Source organism: Mesoplodon mirus (genome assembly GCF_964341445.2).
Source record: "Mesoplodon mirus genome assembly, chromosome: 18".
In the NCBI taxonomy this organism is placed as follows: Eukaryota; Metazoa; Chordata; class Mammalia; order Artiodactyla; family Ziphiidae; genus Mesoplodon; species Mesoplodon mirus.
This window is the reverse complement of record NC_138994.1, coordinates 59,202,297-59,218,325: the sequence shown is the minus strand read 5'-3', so window position 1 is coordinate 59,218,325 and position 16,029 is coordinate 59,202,297. Positions and strand designations below refer to the sequence as shown.

At 42.1% G+C, this 16,029-nt stretch overlaps 1 protein-coding gene across 12 annotated transcripts in view; it reads right to left on the bottom strand.

Moving 5' to 3' along the window:
- SYNRG (synergin gamma) overlaps positions 1–16,029 on the bottom strand; it is a 91,156-nt gene that overhangs the window by 10,226 nt on the left and 64,901 nt on the right. For all 12 annotated transcript variants that reach the window (XR_014291996.1, XR_014291997.1, XR_014291998.1 and 9 more), the window contains exon 20: positions 12,182–12,330. Coding sequence is in view for 1 of the 12 variants with exons in the window: in XM_082605409.1 (XP_082461535.1) it covers positions 12,182–12,330 (149 nt within the window). In the remaining 11 variants the exon portion in view is untranslated. The remainder of the gene's footprint in view (positions 1–12,181; positions 12,331–16,029) is intronic.

The following is a 16,029-nucleotide window of genomic DNA, read 5'->3' as shown; positions in this document are numbered from 1 at the left end:
GGACAGCTGGTTGTCCTGTGACAGACATCAATAACCTCAGACATTAAGGACAAAGCAGGTGGGAAAGGAAGTGAAGATGGAAGGGAGTGGACAGGAACAAAGTAAAAGGGTCCACTGTCCTGTCTTGAGAACCAAAAACAAGAGCAGAGCAAGTCAAGTGTGAGAAAGTCCTAGAGTTACCAAGTTGGGCTCAGAAAGGTGTCTGCGTTTAGGATTGCCCAGGCTCGGCAGTGCGATGTGATAACACAGCCCAGTGTGACCATGCACGTGGGTGGCTCAAGTGAAACAGAGACAAGGGGCTTGTCGTCCAGAGAGTCAAGGATCTGGGAGCCTGGCATGTTGGCTGTTTTCTCCTCATGAATACTGAGGTGACCAGGATGATGGCAAATTTGACAATAAAGTAATAGCTACATGTTCTGTAGTTGCTTTAGGCCGAACCACTGAGGAGTTACTATACTGTCTTAGTATTTGCAAAACTGTATTCTTCTTCCCCAGAAAAAAAAGGCTTCTCCCTAGAAAAATGTGTAGATTATATATGACATTTCCCCAACCAGTTCTTTTTAATACGAAATAAGTATCTTTTAAAAACATATTTATTCATTTATTTGGCTGCGTTGGGTCTTAGTCGCAGCAATCAGGATCATTGTTGCGGCATGCGAACTCTTAGTTGTAGCATGCATATGGGATCTACTTCCCTCACCAGGGATCTAACCCGGGCCCCCTACATTGGGAGCGTGGAGTCTCAGCCACTGGACCACCAGGGAAGTGCCTCCCCATCCATTTCTAATTTGAAATAGTAAACCATGTGCTAGGTTCCATAAACCTCTCTTAAACTAACCTGAGCTGAATCCATTTGGATCACCCTTAAGGAAGGAAGGATACACAGTTCTCAAAGAAGAAAAAGGGAGGTGAAAGTTTCAGCTGTGTGAACCTACATGGCCTTAGCCAAGCCAGAGGATAATTTTTTGTTTGTTTTTTAGTGTCATCACAGCCAATTTGGTCAAACCTAGAAGCAGGTGGAATTATCATCTGTCTGCTGTCCAATTCTGTCCTTTGTAAAAAGTAACAGTTTCACGTGCCCTCCCTCCCTCCCTCCTTCAATTGGTGTTAGGACCCTCGCAGATACATAAAAAGGGCTCTGGAAAGGATAAAGTACTCTAAATGATCATCACAATTATTCACTTTGACAAAATCTAACAAGCTTTTTGAAGAGGTTAAAAACATAGTAGTATGTCTATAATCTACGTTATAGACATTTATCATGTTACTAAGTGAGGACTATTTGAGAAATAATTAGAACCCGGGGAAACTCTGAATCTTGAAATCAAATCCAAGTTAATAAAAGCCCTTTTAATACCTGTTTACCAAAGGAATAAAAGAAGCCAATGAAAAGGTCATATCGTCATCTCCAGTGAAAAATCACAAGGCTCTGCATAAATTACCCTGTAGTCAAATTAATCTTTCAAATGATAAAATTAACCTTTATAAATACACATCTATTAGCAGGGAGATTACTGTAGTATACAGTGTGATACCAATCAAATGGCCCGAATTCTATAAGGAGGTTATGCCCTCTACAGGCACCTTGGATTGCATATCACCTACTTTACCTGGCAAGTCTGTCATGCATTTAGTGAAGATTAAAAACCCAGCTGTGTCAGACATGACCTGCATACACTGACAAGTCCCAGAGTCAGGCTGGGATAGATAATCCTGAATCTTTAGCCAGTAATAAATTACTAAAATGGTATCCAAGAAAATCATTATTAAGGAAGAAGAGTTTGGTAGTAGTTTAGTGTTCTTTACCAGTAGACTTATTCCCCTCCTTCCGGACAAATGTAGGATGGGCCTTCCCTGTCCCTCTAAATTAGGCACAGTCATGTAACTTGCCATGGGGTTAACAGACTGTGAGTATAATATGGTCACTTCTGGAAGGAAGCCAGACCAATGTGCTATCTGTCATGTTCCCTTGATATTCCCACAGTGACCAACTATGTTCCACTCGGTGTTGGCTCTATCAACCCAGATCCCTGAGTAAGGAGGACATGGCATAGGGTCCCTCCAACTTGAGATGGACCTGGAACAGGAGCTAGGAATAAAGCTCTGTTGTTTCACATTGCTAAGAACTGGGGCTGGGAGGTGTTGTTTGTTACCACTGCAAAACTTAATTTGACTGATACAAAGAGTGATCTAGACACAGGTTCCACAAGCAATTCCACACCTTTGATTTTGGTTACAATGTAACCATTCTTAGTTACAATGTTTTTTTTTTTTTCTGGTAATTTTTCCTACTGCTACCATAACAAATTAGCATAAATTTAGTGACTTAAAACAACATAAATTTATTCTCTTCCACTTCTGGAGGTCAGAAATCTAAAGTGGGTTGGCAACACTCTATTCCTCCTTATCCAAGCTCTAGATGAGAATCTGCCTCTTTGCCTTCTCTAGTTTCTAGAGACTGCCTGCATACTCTGTGGATCACGGTTCCATCTTCAAAAGCAATAGTGTAGCATCTGCCAATTTCTCTCTCTGCTTCGACTGTCGCATTGCTTTTTCTCATTCTTATTCTCCTGCCATCCTCTTACAAGGATCCTTGTCATGCCTCTGGGCCCACCCAGATAATCCTGGATAAGTTTCCCATCCAAAGACCCTTAACTTAATCACATCTGCAAAGTCCCTTTTACCACATAAGGTAAAACATTCACAGGTTCTAGGGATTAGGACGTGGACATTTTAGGGGGGCGGGGAGGTGTTATTCTGTCTACCAAATCCACCTTCTGCCAACTGAAGATAGCTGTGCAGAGACATGATGAAGATTCTGTCTCTAAAACACTGTGCGGACTGGCAAGATGACAAAAATGCTATCATTACTAAAAAAAAAAAATAAACTGTTCTGGGGCTTCCCGGGTGGCACAGTGGTTAAGAGTCCACCTGCCAATGCAGGGGACACGGGTTCGAGCCCTGGTCCGGGAAGATCCCAAGTGCCGCGGAGCAGCTAAGCCTGTGCACCACAACTACTGAGCCTGCGCTCTAGAGCCCGCGAGCCGCAACTACTGAGCCCTCATGCCACAACTACTGAAGCCCACGCGCCTAGAGCCCGTGCTCCGCAACAGGCCACTGCAATGAGAAGCCCGCGCACCACAACAAAGAGTAGCCCCCGCTCACTGCAACTAGAGAAAGCCCGCGTGCAGCAACGAAGACCCAACACAGCCAAAAATAAATAAATAAATAAATAAATAAATAAATAAACAAAACTAAACAAAAAAACTGTTCTCCTGACATGCCACAGCAATGGGAAGTAAGTACTCTGAAATTCACTGCTTATTTTACATCAAAAGGAAGTACAGAAGAATTTTATTATACTGAGGGTAATAGTGGAATCACAGAGCCAGGGTGATTTTCAGTTGACCACAGGTCAGGAGAATAACAGTCCTGTCTCTTCTCGTAGATTTTATATGGCAAAAATGGATTAGTATTGTTTTCCAGGACTGAGTCTTGGTTACCAAGCTACTGAACTTCAATTTAATCCACAAGCATGAGATAAAACTTTAAGATAACAATTCACTCATCTCACTAAAATAGGGGCTTTTTATCTCTTGAGAAAAAAGTTCCTTCAACCTGTGCCCAGAGGAGATAGGCTTTTGCCACAAGAGGGAGTTTTAGTCCATGGATAAAGGGAGCATGAAAGGGAAAGGGAAATGTGAAACTTTGCTAGTATCACTTCCAGCTTAAAGAAATATTAAGGAGCCACAATTTGGAGGTTAAGACTGTGTACTCTGCTTTCCTTAGCCCAAGCTGCATCCTGGAACTTTTTCACTGGAGAAAAGTAATGCAGCCTTCTTTTGATGGGAATAGTTTCATGGAGTCTTTGTGGGAAGAAACAAGTTTTTTTTTTTTTTTTTTGCGGTACGCGGGCCTCTCACTGTTGTGGCCTCTCCCGTTGCAGAGCACAGGCTCCGGACGCGCAGGCCCAGCCGCTCCGCGGCATGTGGGATCCTCCCGGACCGGGGCACAAACCTGTGTCCACTGCACCGGCAGGCGGACTCTCAACCACTGTGCCACCAGGGAAGCCCCGAAACAAGTCAGTTTTTAATACCTGGGAAGCTGGGACCAACACAGAAAGAAGAAGAATGGATTTTTAGACAATGACTTCCAAGTTTCAGGCAAGTTTCATCTTTTCTGAGCCCCAATTTCTGCCCTTGTAAAAACGGGGATTACACTACTGACCTTGTGGGATTGTTACCAGGATTACATGAGAAGGAATGGCGAGCACAGAGCACAATGCCAAGCAGGTTTTAGGTGCAAAAGAAACCGTAACTATTACATCAGTGTTATTGGAATCAAAGACCCTGACTGTGGCAATTAAGTTCAATAAATAACTTTATTTATTTATTTATTTATTTGCGGTACGCGGGCCTCTCACTGCTGTGGCCTCTCCCGTTGCAGAGCACAGGCTCCGGACGCGCAGGCCCAGCGTCCATGGCTCACGGGCCCAGCCGCTCCGCGGCATGTGGGATCTTCTCAGACCAGGGCACGAACTTGCGTCCCCTGCATCGGCAGGCGGACTCTCAACCACTGCGCCACCAGGGAAGCCCAATAAATAACTTTAAATTCTACTTAAAATGAAGTAATGATGTAAAAAGTTAAAAGCTGCCTATACAACCTCAATTATGCCTCTCTCTCTAGTGATGATTTCTCTGCTTTGAGCCTCTAATACGGAGTCCTTGGCGTTTGTATAGTTTTGTTGCAACTGAGTTAAATTACACAGATGTTGGTTTTTGTGTCATTTACATTTACACATCTATTTTTAAAGTATCTTGTCTTCTTCATGACAAGTTTAACCTTATACTTCCTCTGTAGAGTGTATGCTATTCATGCAGTGGGCAGTTCAAGAAAGTTTTATAGACCGAGGACCTACCAGTTATCAAGAGGAAATGCCATGGTATAATCAGGAAAAATACCTAAGAATGATTATTTTTCTGTCACAGCTAACCTGGTGAAAAAAGCAACTATAACTGGAATAGCATGGGTAATTGGAGAAACAAATACTCAGTGGCGGTCATGTACAACGTTCAATGCATTCCTGTGTTGTCTAGCGGCAGATACCTACCCTTCCCTGGTGCCTAAAAAATGTCAGGTAAAAATCACTCTAGCATCTAGACGTGGATGCTAGAAATGGATGTTCTTAATGGGAGTTTGAAGGACAGGGCAAGAATGCCTGTCCACTCTTCCCACTTACCTCCTATTTTCCCACGTGGAGGGATTTAGAACCACCGTAAGTGAGAGGGCAACACTCCTAAGTTGGATGTGTGACCAAACCCAACAGGCTTCCTTTGAAATCACAAAACCAAATTGTATGGCTTCTTTAAAAAGGTCTGAACAAAACTAATCCTTAGTGTAAAAAACCAGAACATGACTTATCTCTGAGTGGGGTGATGACAACAGAGGAGCATAAGGAAAGCTTCTGGGATGATGGGCTATTCTGTATCTTGATAGGGGTAAGGGTTATATGAGGTATGCATATGTAAAAACCATTGAACGGTATAACTAAGATTTTTTTCATTTTACTGTATATATATTTTACAGAAAAAGAAAAAAGAAAAGAAAGGTCTGGAGGGGCAAGCAGAGTCAAGAAGGCAAGCCTTTCTCATGAGCAAGATGTACCAGGATGAAACTGACTTCCATCTCACCCACTGACAGCAGCTCCCTTAAAGCAGTAATCCAGGCCAAGATTCTCCCCAAATATCCTTTGCTCCAAACTGAAAAGGACTAATACATAATGAACCTGGTTAACACACTTGGTCTTTTGTGATACCTTTTCCTTAAGAGTTCACAGCAAAGAAAGATGCTTTGCAATCACAGCCGTCTTTTTCTTTTTCTTTTTTTTTCTGGCCCTGCCAGGCAGCTTATAACACCTTAGTTCCCCAACCAGGGATTGAACCTGGACCCTCGGCAGTGAAAGCGTCGAGTCCTAACCACTGGATCGCCAGGGAATTCCCACAGCCACCTTTTTCTAATAGCACCAGAAAAGATGGGTTTGTCTAGAAGTCTAGCTTTCAGAATGTTAATTACAAGAAGAAACTGCCGGTCACTGGAACAAAGAAACTTAAAATCTAAGTGGCAAGGGGGACTCTTTTAAGCTACTCTATAGTCCTGGGATATCAACAGGGGAAAAAGTGTACAGAAAAGAACTTGACTGTTTATATCAAGTTGCTGCCAAGACAGACTCCTGGTGTTTCATCTCATCAACCTTGATGCTAAGTAACAACCCACCCTTCCCCAAAAGGCTTCTTTCTGCTTTTACCCACCCAACTTGCCCATTTCAAGGAGGCAGCAGAATATAGTGGTGGAAAAAGCAGGTTTAGGACTTTCAGACTGAGTCCAGGGCTCACCAATATCTCTGTGCCTGGGTTTCTTTAACTGTAAGAAAGGGGGAGAATAACAGTATCTACCCTCAAGACTGTTGTATTAATTGTATCTATGTAAAGAGTTATGAATAGGGTCTAGCACACAGTAATCACCCAGTAAAAGTTGGCTAATGATGATGCCGATATTTAGGCTTGATGTGGTCATATCAGCACAGGGTTAGGAGCAGAAGGTGGGTGAATTAGGAGAGACCCAGACCCACAGTGATCTCTAGATTCCTAAAGGTGAGAGAATCTCTAGATTTTCTCCTAAAGGTGAGACCTTTGTGAGACCGAGAGGCTCTGATGAACTGTGATGCTAACGACGCAAAGGGGACACACCTGGTAACATGTCCCTCTCCACCCCACAGCCTCACAGGCACGCCACGTACATTACTGGCCAACCAACTTCATGCGTAGCTGGAGTTTAGAAGTATTTTTTAAAAACACCAGGGTTTTATCACCCAGACACAACCCTATCTCTATTCTGGCATATTTCTTTCTAGCCCTGTAGTAATAGTTCTGTGTTATTTCAAACTTTGTGCTTCTTTAAAAAATGGCGGCCTAACATCCTAGTATGAAGAGTCACACAACTAATTCTCCAGATTTGGACTTTCAGGTTATTTTCAATTTTTCACTTTTACAGAGAACAACTTGTGCTTTTAACTTGCTTCTTTTTGTGAGTTTGTATGCAGAACTCTTGCCTTAGGCAGTTTTCTGAGAAGTGGAATTACCAAGTCAACCGCTCTGAATGTTTTCAAGTCCTTTCATTCATTCAGCACTTACCGGGTATTTACACGGTGCCTGGCCAGACAGAAAATGAACAAAATGTGGTCTTGGTCCTTGTTCTCAACGAGTTCACAGGTGGAGGGGAAAGCGTGTTGCCAGACACCTTTCCCACAGGGTGGTACCAATTTCCTAATCAATGAATTCCTAATAAATTCCCTAAGAAGTAGTCCAATTTTACCACATCAACACGATCAGGGTTCAAATAAATAAACCAAACCCCACACTGGGTTTATTAGGAGGTAAAAACTGAGATCTTGTTTTAATTTGAATTAATGTTCACTGCTTAGCTGTGCCTCCTCTATGAATCACTTCATGTTTTTGTTCCGATTTTACTGGAAGCTGGTATAGTTCTCACTAATGTGTATATTTTCTTTACAGAGCAAAGACTTGCGGTCACTGTCAGTATGGGCTGCCACACGTTTTTTCTCGTTTACCATTTCATCTATTCTTTTCCTGCTTGGAACGACTTCCACTAATTTGTACTTGGAGCTATGCCATTCGACCTCTACGGAGAGATTTCCTAAGAAACTACTCAATGAAACCTGCTGCTTTCTTTACTGAAAGGATATTTTTGAAGATAATGGAGATTATGTTAGTTTCCTCTTTATGAGAACCCACAAAAGAAGTTTCTTTCTGAGTACAAGGAATAATTATGCTTCCTGAGTAGAGGGTTTATTTTTATGTTACGAACACAGTGAATCATGGAACTGATCACGTCTTCTTTACATCAGTGCCTAGAAAGGGTCAATGGTACAGCTCACCACTAGCAAATGCCAGCACTTTAAAAGCACACATTTTTGGGGAATTCTCTGGTGGTCCAGTGGTTAGGACCCTGGGCTTTCACTGCCAAGGGTGGTTTCAATCCCTGATCGGGAGCTAAGATCCTGCATGCCTCAAGGCCAAAAAAAAAAAAGCACATATTTCTGTACACTTCATACCTGGCTTTAACTTATTTCCCTAGTTTCATTTTCCCTTTGTTTTTATTTTCCTTATCCATTTATCAAAAATTTTAAACCAGTTATTAAAATAATGAGGTACAAAAATGCTTATCTTGCTTGAAAAAAACTGGAAAGTTCAAAAAAGTATAAAACAAAAGGTACAAAGTCCCACCAAACGCTGTGTTAGAACACAAAAGAAAAAAGGACACACACTATACGGTATCACATGTGGAATCTAATCTAAAAAATACAAATCAATGTACATAAAAAGCAGACTCACAGACATAGAAAACTAACTTATGGCCACCAAAAGGAAAGGGGAAGGCGGAGGGACAAATTAGGAGTATGAGACTAACAGATACAAACTACTACATATAAAATAGATAAGCAACAAGGATTTACTGTAGAGCACAGGGAACTATATTCAATATCTTGTAATAACCTATAGCGGAATATAATCTGCAAAAAAAAAAAAAAAAGATCACTATGCTATACACCTGAAACTAACACAATATTGTAAATCAACTATACTTCAATTAAAAAAATAAATCAAGGACACAGTCCTGCTTTTAAGGAGCTGAGAAGCTAGTGGGCAAGAAACAAGCAAACACAATTATCAAGAAGCGTGGTTAGTGCCCTGACAGAATATGTGCTATGGACACACACAGGAAGGGCATCTAATGCAGACTGAAGGCCTCTTGGAATGAATTCTGGGACAAATGACGCAAAGTCCAGAGGGGAAAGCAGTCTAACAGAGAAAGAGAGGTCAGGGCAGCCCAAGTGATGGAAAAGACCTTACTCACTGAGCTAAGGAGTTTAAACTTGACCCCGAAGACCACGGAGAGTCACTGCAGGATTTTAAATGGGATATAAATGACACAATCAGATTAGCATTTTAGAAAGAGACATCTGAGAGTGGTGTGCAGAATGAATTGATAGTGGATAAAAAAATGAACCAGTAGGGGGCTTCGCTGGCAGTCCCGTGGTTAAGACTCCGTGCTACCAATGCAGAGGGCGCAGGTTTGATCCCTGGTTGGGGAACTAAGATCCCATATGCCTTGCGGCCAAAAAAACCAAACATAAAACAGAAGCAATATTGTAACAAATTCAATAAAGACTTTAAAAATGGTCCACATCAAAAAAAGTCTTAAAAAAAAAGAATGCTATGAATTTTTGCCAAACTTGTTAAATTTAACCTCTTAAATTCAGTTTTCTATAAGTATTTCTTATCACCCAATGAACATAATTTTATCTCTTCTTTTCAAATATTTATAACTTCATTTCTTATTGTATTGGCCACACAGTATTTTTTTTTTTTTTTTTTTTTTTTGCGGTACGCGGGCTTCTCACTGCTGTGGCCTCTCCCGTTGCGGAGCACAGGCTCCGGATGCGCAGGCTCAGCGGCCATGGCTCACGGGCCCAGCCGCTCCGCGGCATGTGGGATCCTCCCAGACCGGGGCACGAACCCGCGTCCCCTGCATCGGCAGGCGGACTCGCAACCACTGCGCCACCAGGGAAGCCCCGCACACAGTATTTTTAAAAAATAATTAGGTTATAAATTGAAAAATGGCCAAAGAGAACAAAATAAGAGATTTGGGAAATGATTCAAATGCTTTAAGAACTTAATAGTACAAGCCAGAAGCAACGTAACAGTGGAGAGAGGATGTGCTTGCCCTTGAAGATAGGTTGCTGGGAGAGCCGGGAGTCCTCCTGAGCATCAGTGCAGCGCAATGAGAACTGGCTGCTCTTTCAGATGGGGCACATGGTAAAGTGTAAGGAAAAGAAGAAAGAAAATGGAACAGCATATTTATTCCAGCTGTGGAAGGAAGATAAATTGTGAAATAAAGGATAGTATCACAGACAAACTGAATAAGTATGAATATATAAAAATAAAATAGCTTTGCCCCATGAAATATTTTAAAAAGGGGACGAGGACTTCCCTTGTGGCGCAGTGGTCAAGAATCCGCCCGCCAATGCAGGGGACATGGGTTCGATTCCCTGGTCCAGGAAGATCCCACATGCAGCAAAGCAACTAAGCCCGTGCGCCACAACTACTGAGCCTGCGCTCTAGAGCCCACCAGCCACAACTACTGAAGCCCGTGAGACACAACTACTGAAGCCTGCGCGCATAGAGCCTGTGCTCAGCAACAAGGGAAGCCACCGCAATGAGAAGCCCGCGCACCACAACAAAGAGTGGCCCCCGCTCGCTACAACTAGAGAAAGCCCACGCACAGCAACGAAGATCCAAAATGGCCCAAAATAAATAAATAAATAAATGAATAATAAAAATTTTAAAAAAATAAAAAGGGGAAGAAATAGAAGAGGAAAAAAATAACTGATGTAATCTTATGAGCACACACACGTGTGTGAATAAGTCTATTACAAGTATGAAATATGTATGGTCAATACAATATTTCATTGAATATATGGTCAAATGGTCAAAAGAGATAGATGATCGGTTTATACACAAAGGAAATGAAAATAGTAAACTATCATTTGAGACACTGGCTAGCCCCTCGGGAAATGAAAGAAATTTAAAAACTTTTATGAAATCGTTTACACACTTGTTAAAGTAAGAAACTGACGAAAGCTAGAATACAATGTAAAGAAATGTATACTTATATATTGCTGATAGCACTGTCAACTAGCCCCTAAGCTCCCTGTAAATCCATATCACACATGTAACAACAGCTATATGCAGGCATGCGCGTACATGTGCAGCCATGCACTCTGACCTCTTAAGTCCTCTTGGAGAAGCTACATCCCAAAAGGGGAAAGAGTCATTTGTTTAATGGTATTCAGAGTACAACTATTCATAACAGGAAAACAATGAAAACAATCCAAGACCCTAAGAAAGTAAACCGGCTAAATGAACCACAGGATAGCAACAAGATGTATCATACAGTCTTTTGTTTGTTTCACTTAGGTTTAAAAAAAATTTTTTTTTGAGGTATATAGTTGATGTAGAATATATTAGTTTCAGGTATGTAACAGTGATTCACAATTTCAAAAGGTTACACTCCATTTATAGTTATTATAAAATACTGGTTATATTACCCGTGTTGTACAATATATCCTTGTAGCTTCCTTATTTTATACACAGTAAGCTGTACCTTTTACTCCCCTACCCCTACCTCGCCCCTCCCCACTTCCCTCTCCCCACTGGTAACCACTAGTTTAGTTTGTTCTCTGTATCTGTGAGCCTGCTGCTGCTTCTTTTTTAAAAAAATATTTATTTATTTGGTTGTGCCGGGTCTTAGTTGCGGCAGGCGGGCTCCTTAGTTGCAGCATGCGTGTGGGATCTAGTTCCCTGACGAGGGATCAAATCCCAGGCCTCCTGCATTGGGAGTGTGGAGTCTTAACCACTGCGCCACCAGGGAAGTCCCGAGTCTGCTTCTTTTCTGTTATATTCACTAGTTTGTTGTATTATTTTTTGGATTCCACATATAAATGATATCATACAGCATTTGTCTCTCTCTGTCTGACTTATTTCACTGAGCATAATGCCCTTGAAGTCCATCCATGTTGCTGCAAAGGGCAAAATTTCGTTCTGTTTTATTGCTGAGTAGTATTCCATCTTCTTTATCCATTCCTCTATTGATGGACACTTAGGTTGCTTCCAAGTCTTCGCTATTGTAAATAGTGCTGCTATGAACATTGGGGTGCATGTGTCTTTCTGAATTAGTGTTTTCATAGTACGGTTTTTTAAAAGGACACAAACGGGGACAGAAAGAACTAGAAATGCAAAGGGAGAAACTCAAACGAGTGCTTTGCAAAACATGCATGTACATACGGGACTTAAGAAGGATGTAGATAGAGAACATTTTCCTACACTCTCATTTTATTTAGGTACAACGGTCCTGGGAGCTATCCAGAAGCCAACCTGGTACTAATCAACTAATGGAACAAATGTTATCTCCTTCCTTTAACATAACTTGATACAGGAGGCACCTTCACCCTCCAATAAGTGCCATCACAGGAACATACACTCAGCTTTACAGCTTAGGTCTCTAGAAGGAAAGCAACTGCTAAATTGTCTTGTGGGCTTACCGCGAGTGTGGCGAGTGACATGAAGCCAATCAGGTTATTCCATACTTTATCGATGTCCTTCAGCAACTGCTGGAGTTTCTCACTGCACACTGCAGTGGCTTTTATCCCCAGCTCCACACGTTTGGTTACCCTGTACACCTCAACAACACCTGACAGGGAGAGAGAGGACAAAGTTAGGTGCTGGAAGCGTACAGAAAGAGTTGAGCAAGATACAACAGCCTTACTGCTGACTGATATTCTAGGTGGAAACTGGGACTGTATCTGGACAGATGTGAACTTATTATTCCTTGGGACCAATCAACTCTTAATGCTGCAGTATAAACTCACTGGTAAGAGCACAGACTCTAGAGCTACACTGCTTGGGTTCAAGTCCCAACTCTGCCACTTAACTAGCTGTGTAATCTCAGGCAGGTTGCATAACCTCTCTGTGCTTCAGTTTCCTCATCTGTAAAATTGGGATAATAGTAGTACCTCCTCAAAGGATGGTTGAATTAAGGGATTAAACGGGTTAATACTGTAAAAGGCTGAGAACACTAGGCATTAAGTATTAGCTATTTTTTTTCTGGCTTCTTTATGAGTCCATTTGTTTGAATTTGGGAAATACCATTAAACTCACTGAAAATAGGAATATTAACAGTTTAAAAGAATCGGAATGTCAATATCACTACACAGGCACGCCTCGCTTTACCGCACTTCACTTTGTTGTGCTTTCTAGATTTACGTTTTTTACAAATTGAAGGTTTGTGGCAACTGTGCATCAAGCAAGTCTATAAGCACCGTTTTCCTGACAGCATTTGCTCACTTTGCATCTCTGTCACATTTTGGTAATCTCACAATATTTCTAGCGTTTCCATTATTATCATATTTGCTATGGTGATCTGTGATCAGGGATCTTTGATGTTACTATTGTAGCTGTTTTAGGGCACCACAAACCACGTGGCACGTGTTCTGACTGCCTCACTGACCTGCTGTTCCCGTCCATCTCCTCCACAGGCCTCCCTATTCCCTGAGACACAACAATATTGAAATTAGGCCAGTTAATAACCCTACAATGGCCTCTAAGTGTTCAATGAAAAGAAGAGTCTCACGTCTCTCACTTCAAATCAGAAAACATACATGATGAAGCTTAGTGAGGAAGGCATGTCGAAAGCCAAGATGGGCCAAAAGCTAGGCCTCTTGTGGCAGACAGTTAGCCAACTTTCGAATGCAAAGGAAAAGTTCTTGAAAGAAATCAAAAGGGCGACTCTAGTGAAAATAAGAATGATAAGAAAGCAAAACAGACTTATGGCTGATATGGAGAAAGTTTGAGTGGTCTGGATAGAAGATCAAAGCAGCCACAACATTCCCTTAAGCCAAAGCCTAATCCAGAGCACGGCCGTAACTCTCTTCAATTCTGTGGAGGCTGAGAGAGGTGAGGAAGCTGCAGAAGAAAAAAGTGTGAAGCCAGCAGAGGCTGGTTCATGAAGGTTAAGGCAAGAAGCCATCTGCATAACATCAAAGTGCAAGGTGAAGCAGCAAGTGCTGATGGAGAAGCTGCGGCAAGTCATCCAGAAGCTCTACAGCTCAGATAATTAACAAAGGTGGCTACATTAAACGACAGATTTTCAGTGTAGATGAAACCACTTTCTATTGGAAGAAGATGCCGTCTAGGACTTTCATAGCTAGTGAAGAGACATCGATGCCTGGCTTCAAAGCCTCCAAGGACAGGCTGACTTTCTTGTTAAGAGCTAATGCAGCTGGTGACTTTAAGTTGAAGCCAATGCTCATTTACTATTCCAGAAATCCTAGGGCCGTTAAGAATTATGCTACATCTACTTTGCCTGTGCTCTCTCTATAAATGGTACAATAAAGCCTGGATGACACACATCTGTTTACAACACGGTTTACTGAATATTTTAAGCCCACTGTTGAGGCCTACTGCTCAGAAAAAAAAGATTCCTTTCAAAATATGACTGCTCAGTGACATTGCACCTGGTCACCCAAGAACTCTGATAAAGATTTACAACAAGATTAATGTTTTCATGCCTGCTAAACACAGAACATCCATTCTGCAGCCCATGGATCAAGGAATAATTTCAACATTCAAGTCTCAGTCTTTAGGAAATAAATTTTGTGAGGCTGTAGCTGCCACAGATGGTAACTCCTCTGATGGATCTGGGCAAAGTCAATTGAAAACCTTCTGGAAAGGATTCATCATTCTAGATGCCATTAAGAACATGTGTGATTCACGGGAAGAGGTCACAATATCAACATTAACAGGAATTTGGAAGAAGTTGATTCCAACCCTCAGGGGTGACTTTGAGGGGTTCAAGACTTCAGTGGAGGAAGTAACTGCAGATGTGGTGGGAAGAGCAAGGGAATTAGAATTAGAAGTAGAGCCTGAAGATGTGACTGAATTGCTACAATCTCATGATAAAACTTAACCATGAGGTATTGCTTCTTTTGGATGAGCAAAGAAAGTGGTTTCTTGTGGTGGAATCTACTCCTGGTGAAGACTGTTAAAATGACAACAAAGAATTTAGGATATTACATAAACTTAGTTGATAAAGCAGCAGCAGGTTTTGAGAAGACTGACTCCAATTCTAAAAGAAGTTCTCTGGTGGGTAAAATGCTTTCAAACAGCGTTTTATAGTTATAGAAATGGTTCATGAAAGGAAGAGTCTATTGGTGCAGCAAACCTCACCGTCGTCTTATTTTAAGAAATTGCCACGGCCCTCCCAGCCTTCAGCGACCACCCTGATCAGCGAACAGCCATCAACCTGGAGGCAAGAGCCTCCCCACCAGCAGAAAGATTATGACTCACGGAAGACTCAGATGATGGTTAGCAGTTTTTAGCAGTAAAGTATTTTTAAATTAAGGTATGTACATTGTTTTTTTAGACATGACGCTATTGCACACTTAACAGACTAGAGTAATAGTGTAAATATAATTTTTCTACGCACTGGGAAACCAAAAAGTTCACGTGACTCGCTTTATTGAGATATATGCTTTTTTGAGATATATGCTTTATTGCGGTGGTCTGGAACCAAACCCGTGATATCTCCGAGGTCTGCCTGTAACTAAGAAGTATCTCACTCCTCTGAATGCCCAAAGATCTACAAAGTCTGTGGCTTCATGTATCTTTTATACACTTAACAGGACACAGAATGGTTCTTTTCCTGTGGTCGCTGAATTATAGCTGAATTCTTCCAGCAAGGATGAGGGTGCCAAGGTCTCCACATTCTAAGGACAGCTGCCAGACGTACCCTCAACCCCTCCACCAGCCGCTGTAAGAGAGGACTGGAAGAATCCCAGGGGGTCTTCAGTGGTACATGCTCAGCCTCTGCACAGCACCACAGCTTGTCCTCCCTCCCCCAGGGGAAGGGCAGGAATCACAGCCCACTCTAAGCCACGTGAGGGGGCTTCTCAGATGGTCTTCCACACTAGAAAACTAGTAGAAGGAAAGACAGGCACCCCAATACCCGGTGAACATCTGTTTATGCAGCAGAATTGTGCCTGTCTGGGCAGGACAGCGGAACCAGAGCAAGGTGGCAGGAGGAAGGAGAGCTCACATCCCTTCGTAGCTACTCATGCAGCAAGTATTTGTGAGTGACCACTATGTGCCTGGCCCTAGTCTAGGTGCTGAAGACCCAGCAGTGAGCAAAAAGAACCCAAATCCTTTCCTTCTTGGAGGTTCGTTCTAGTGGAGGGAGACAGATAATAAGAACAGTAAGTAAAGCATTTAAGGTATTAAAGGTGACAGGGCTAGGGAGAAAATCAAGCAGGGAAAGAGACGGGAAGTGCCAGGGTGGGGAGACGCGACACGGTTTTGAGTAAGACAGGCCAGGAAGACCTCACGTAGAAGGTGA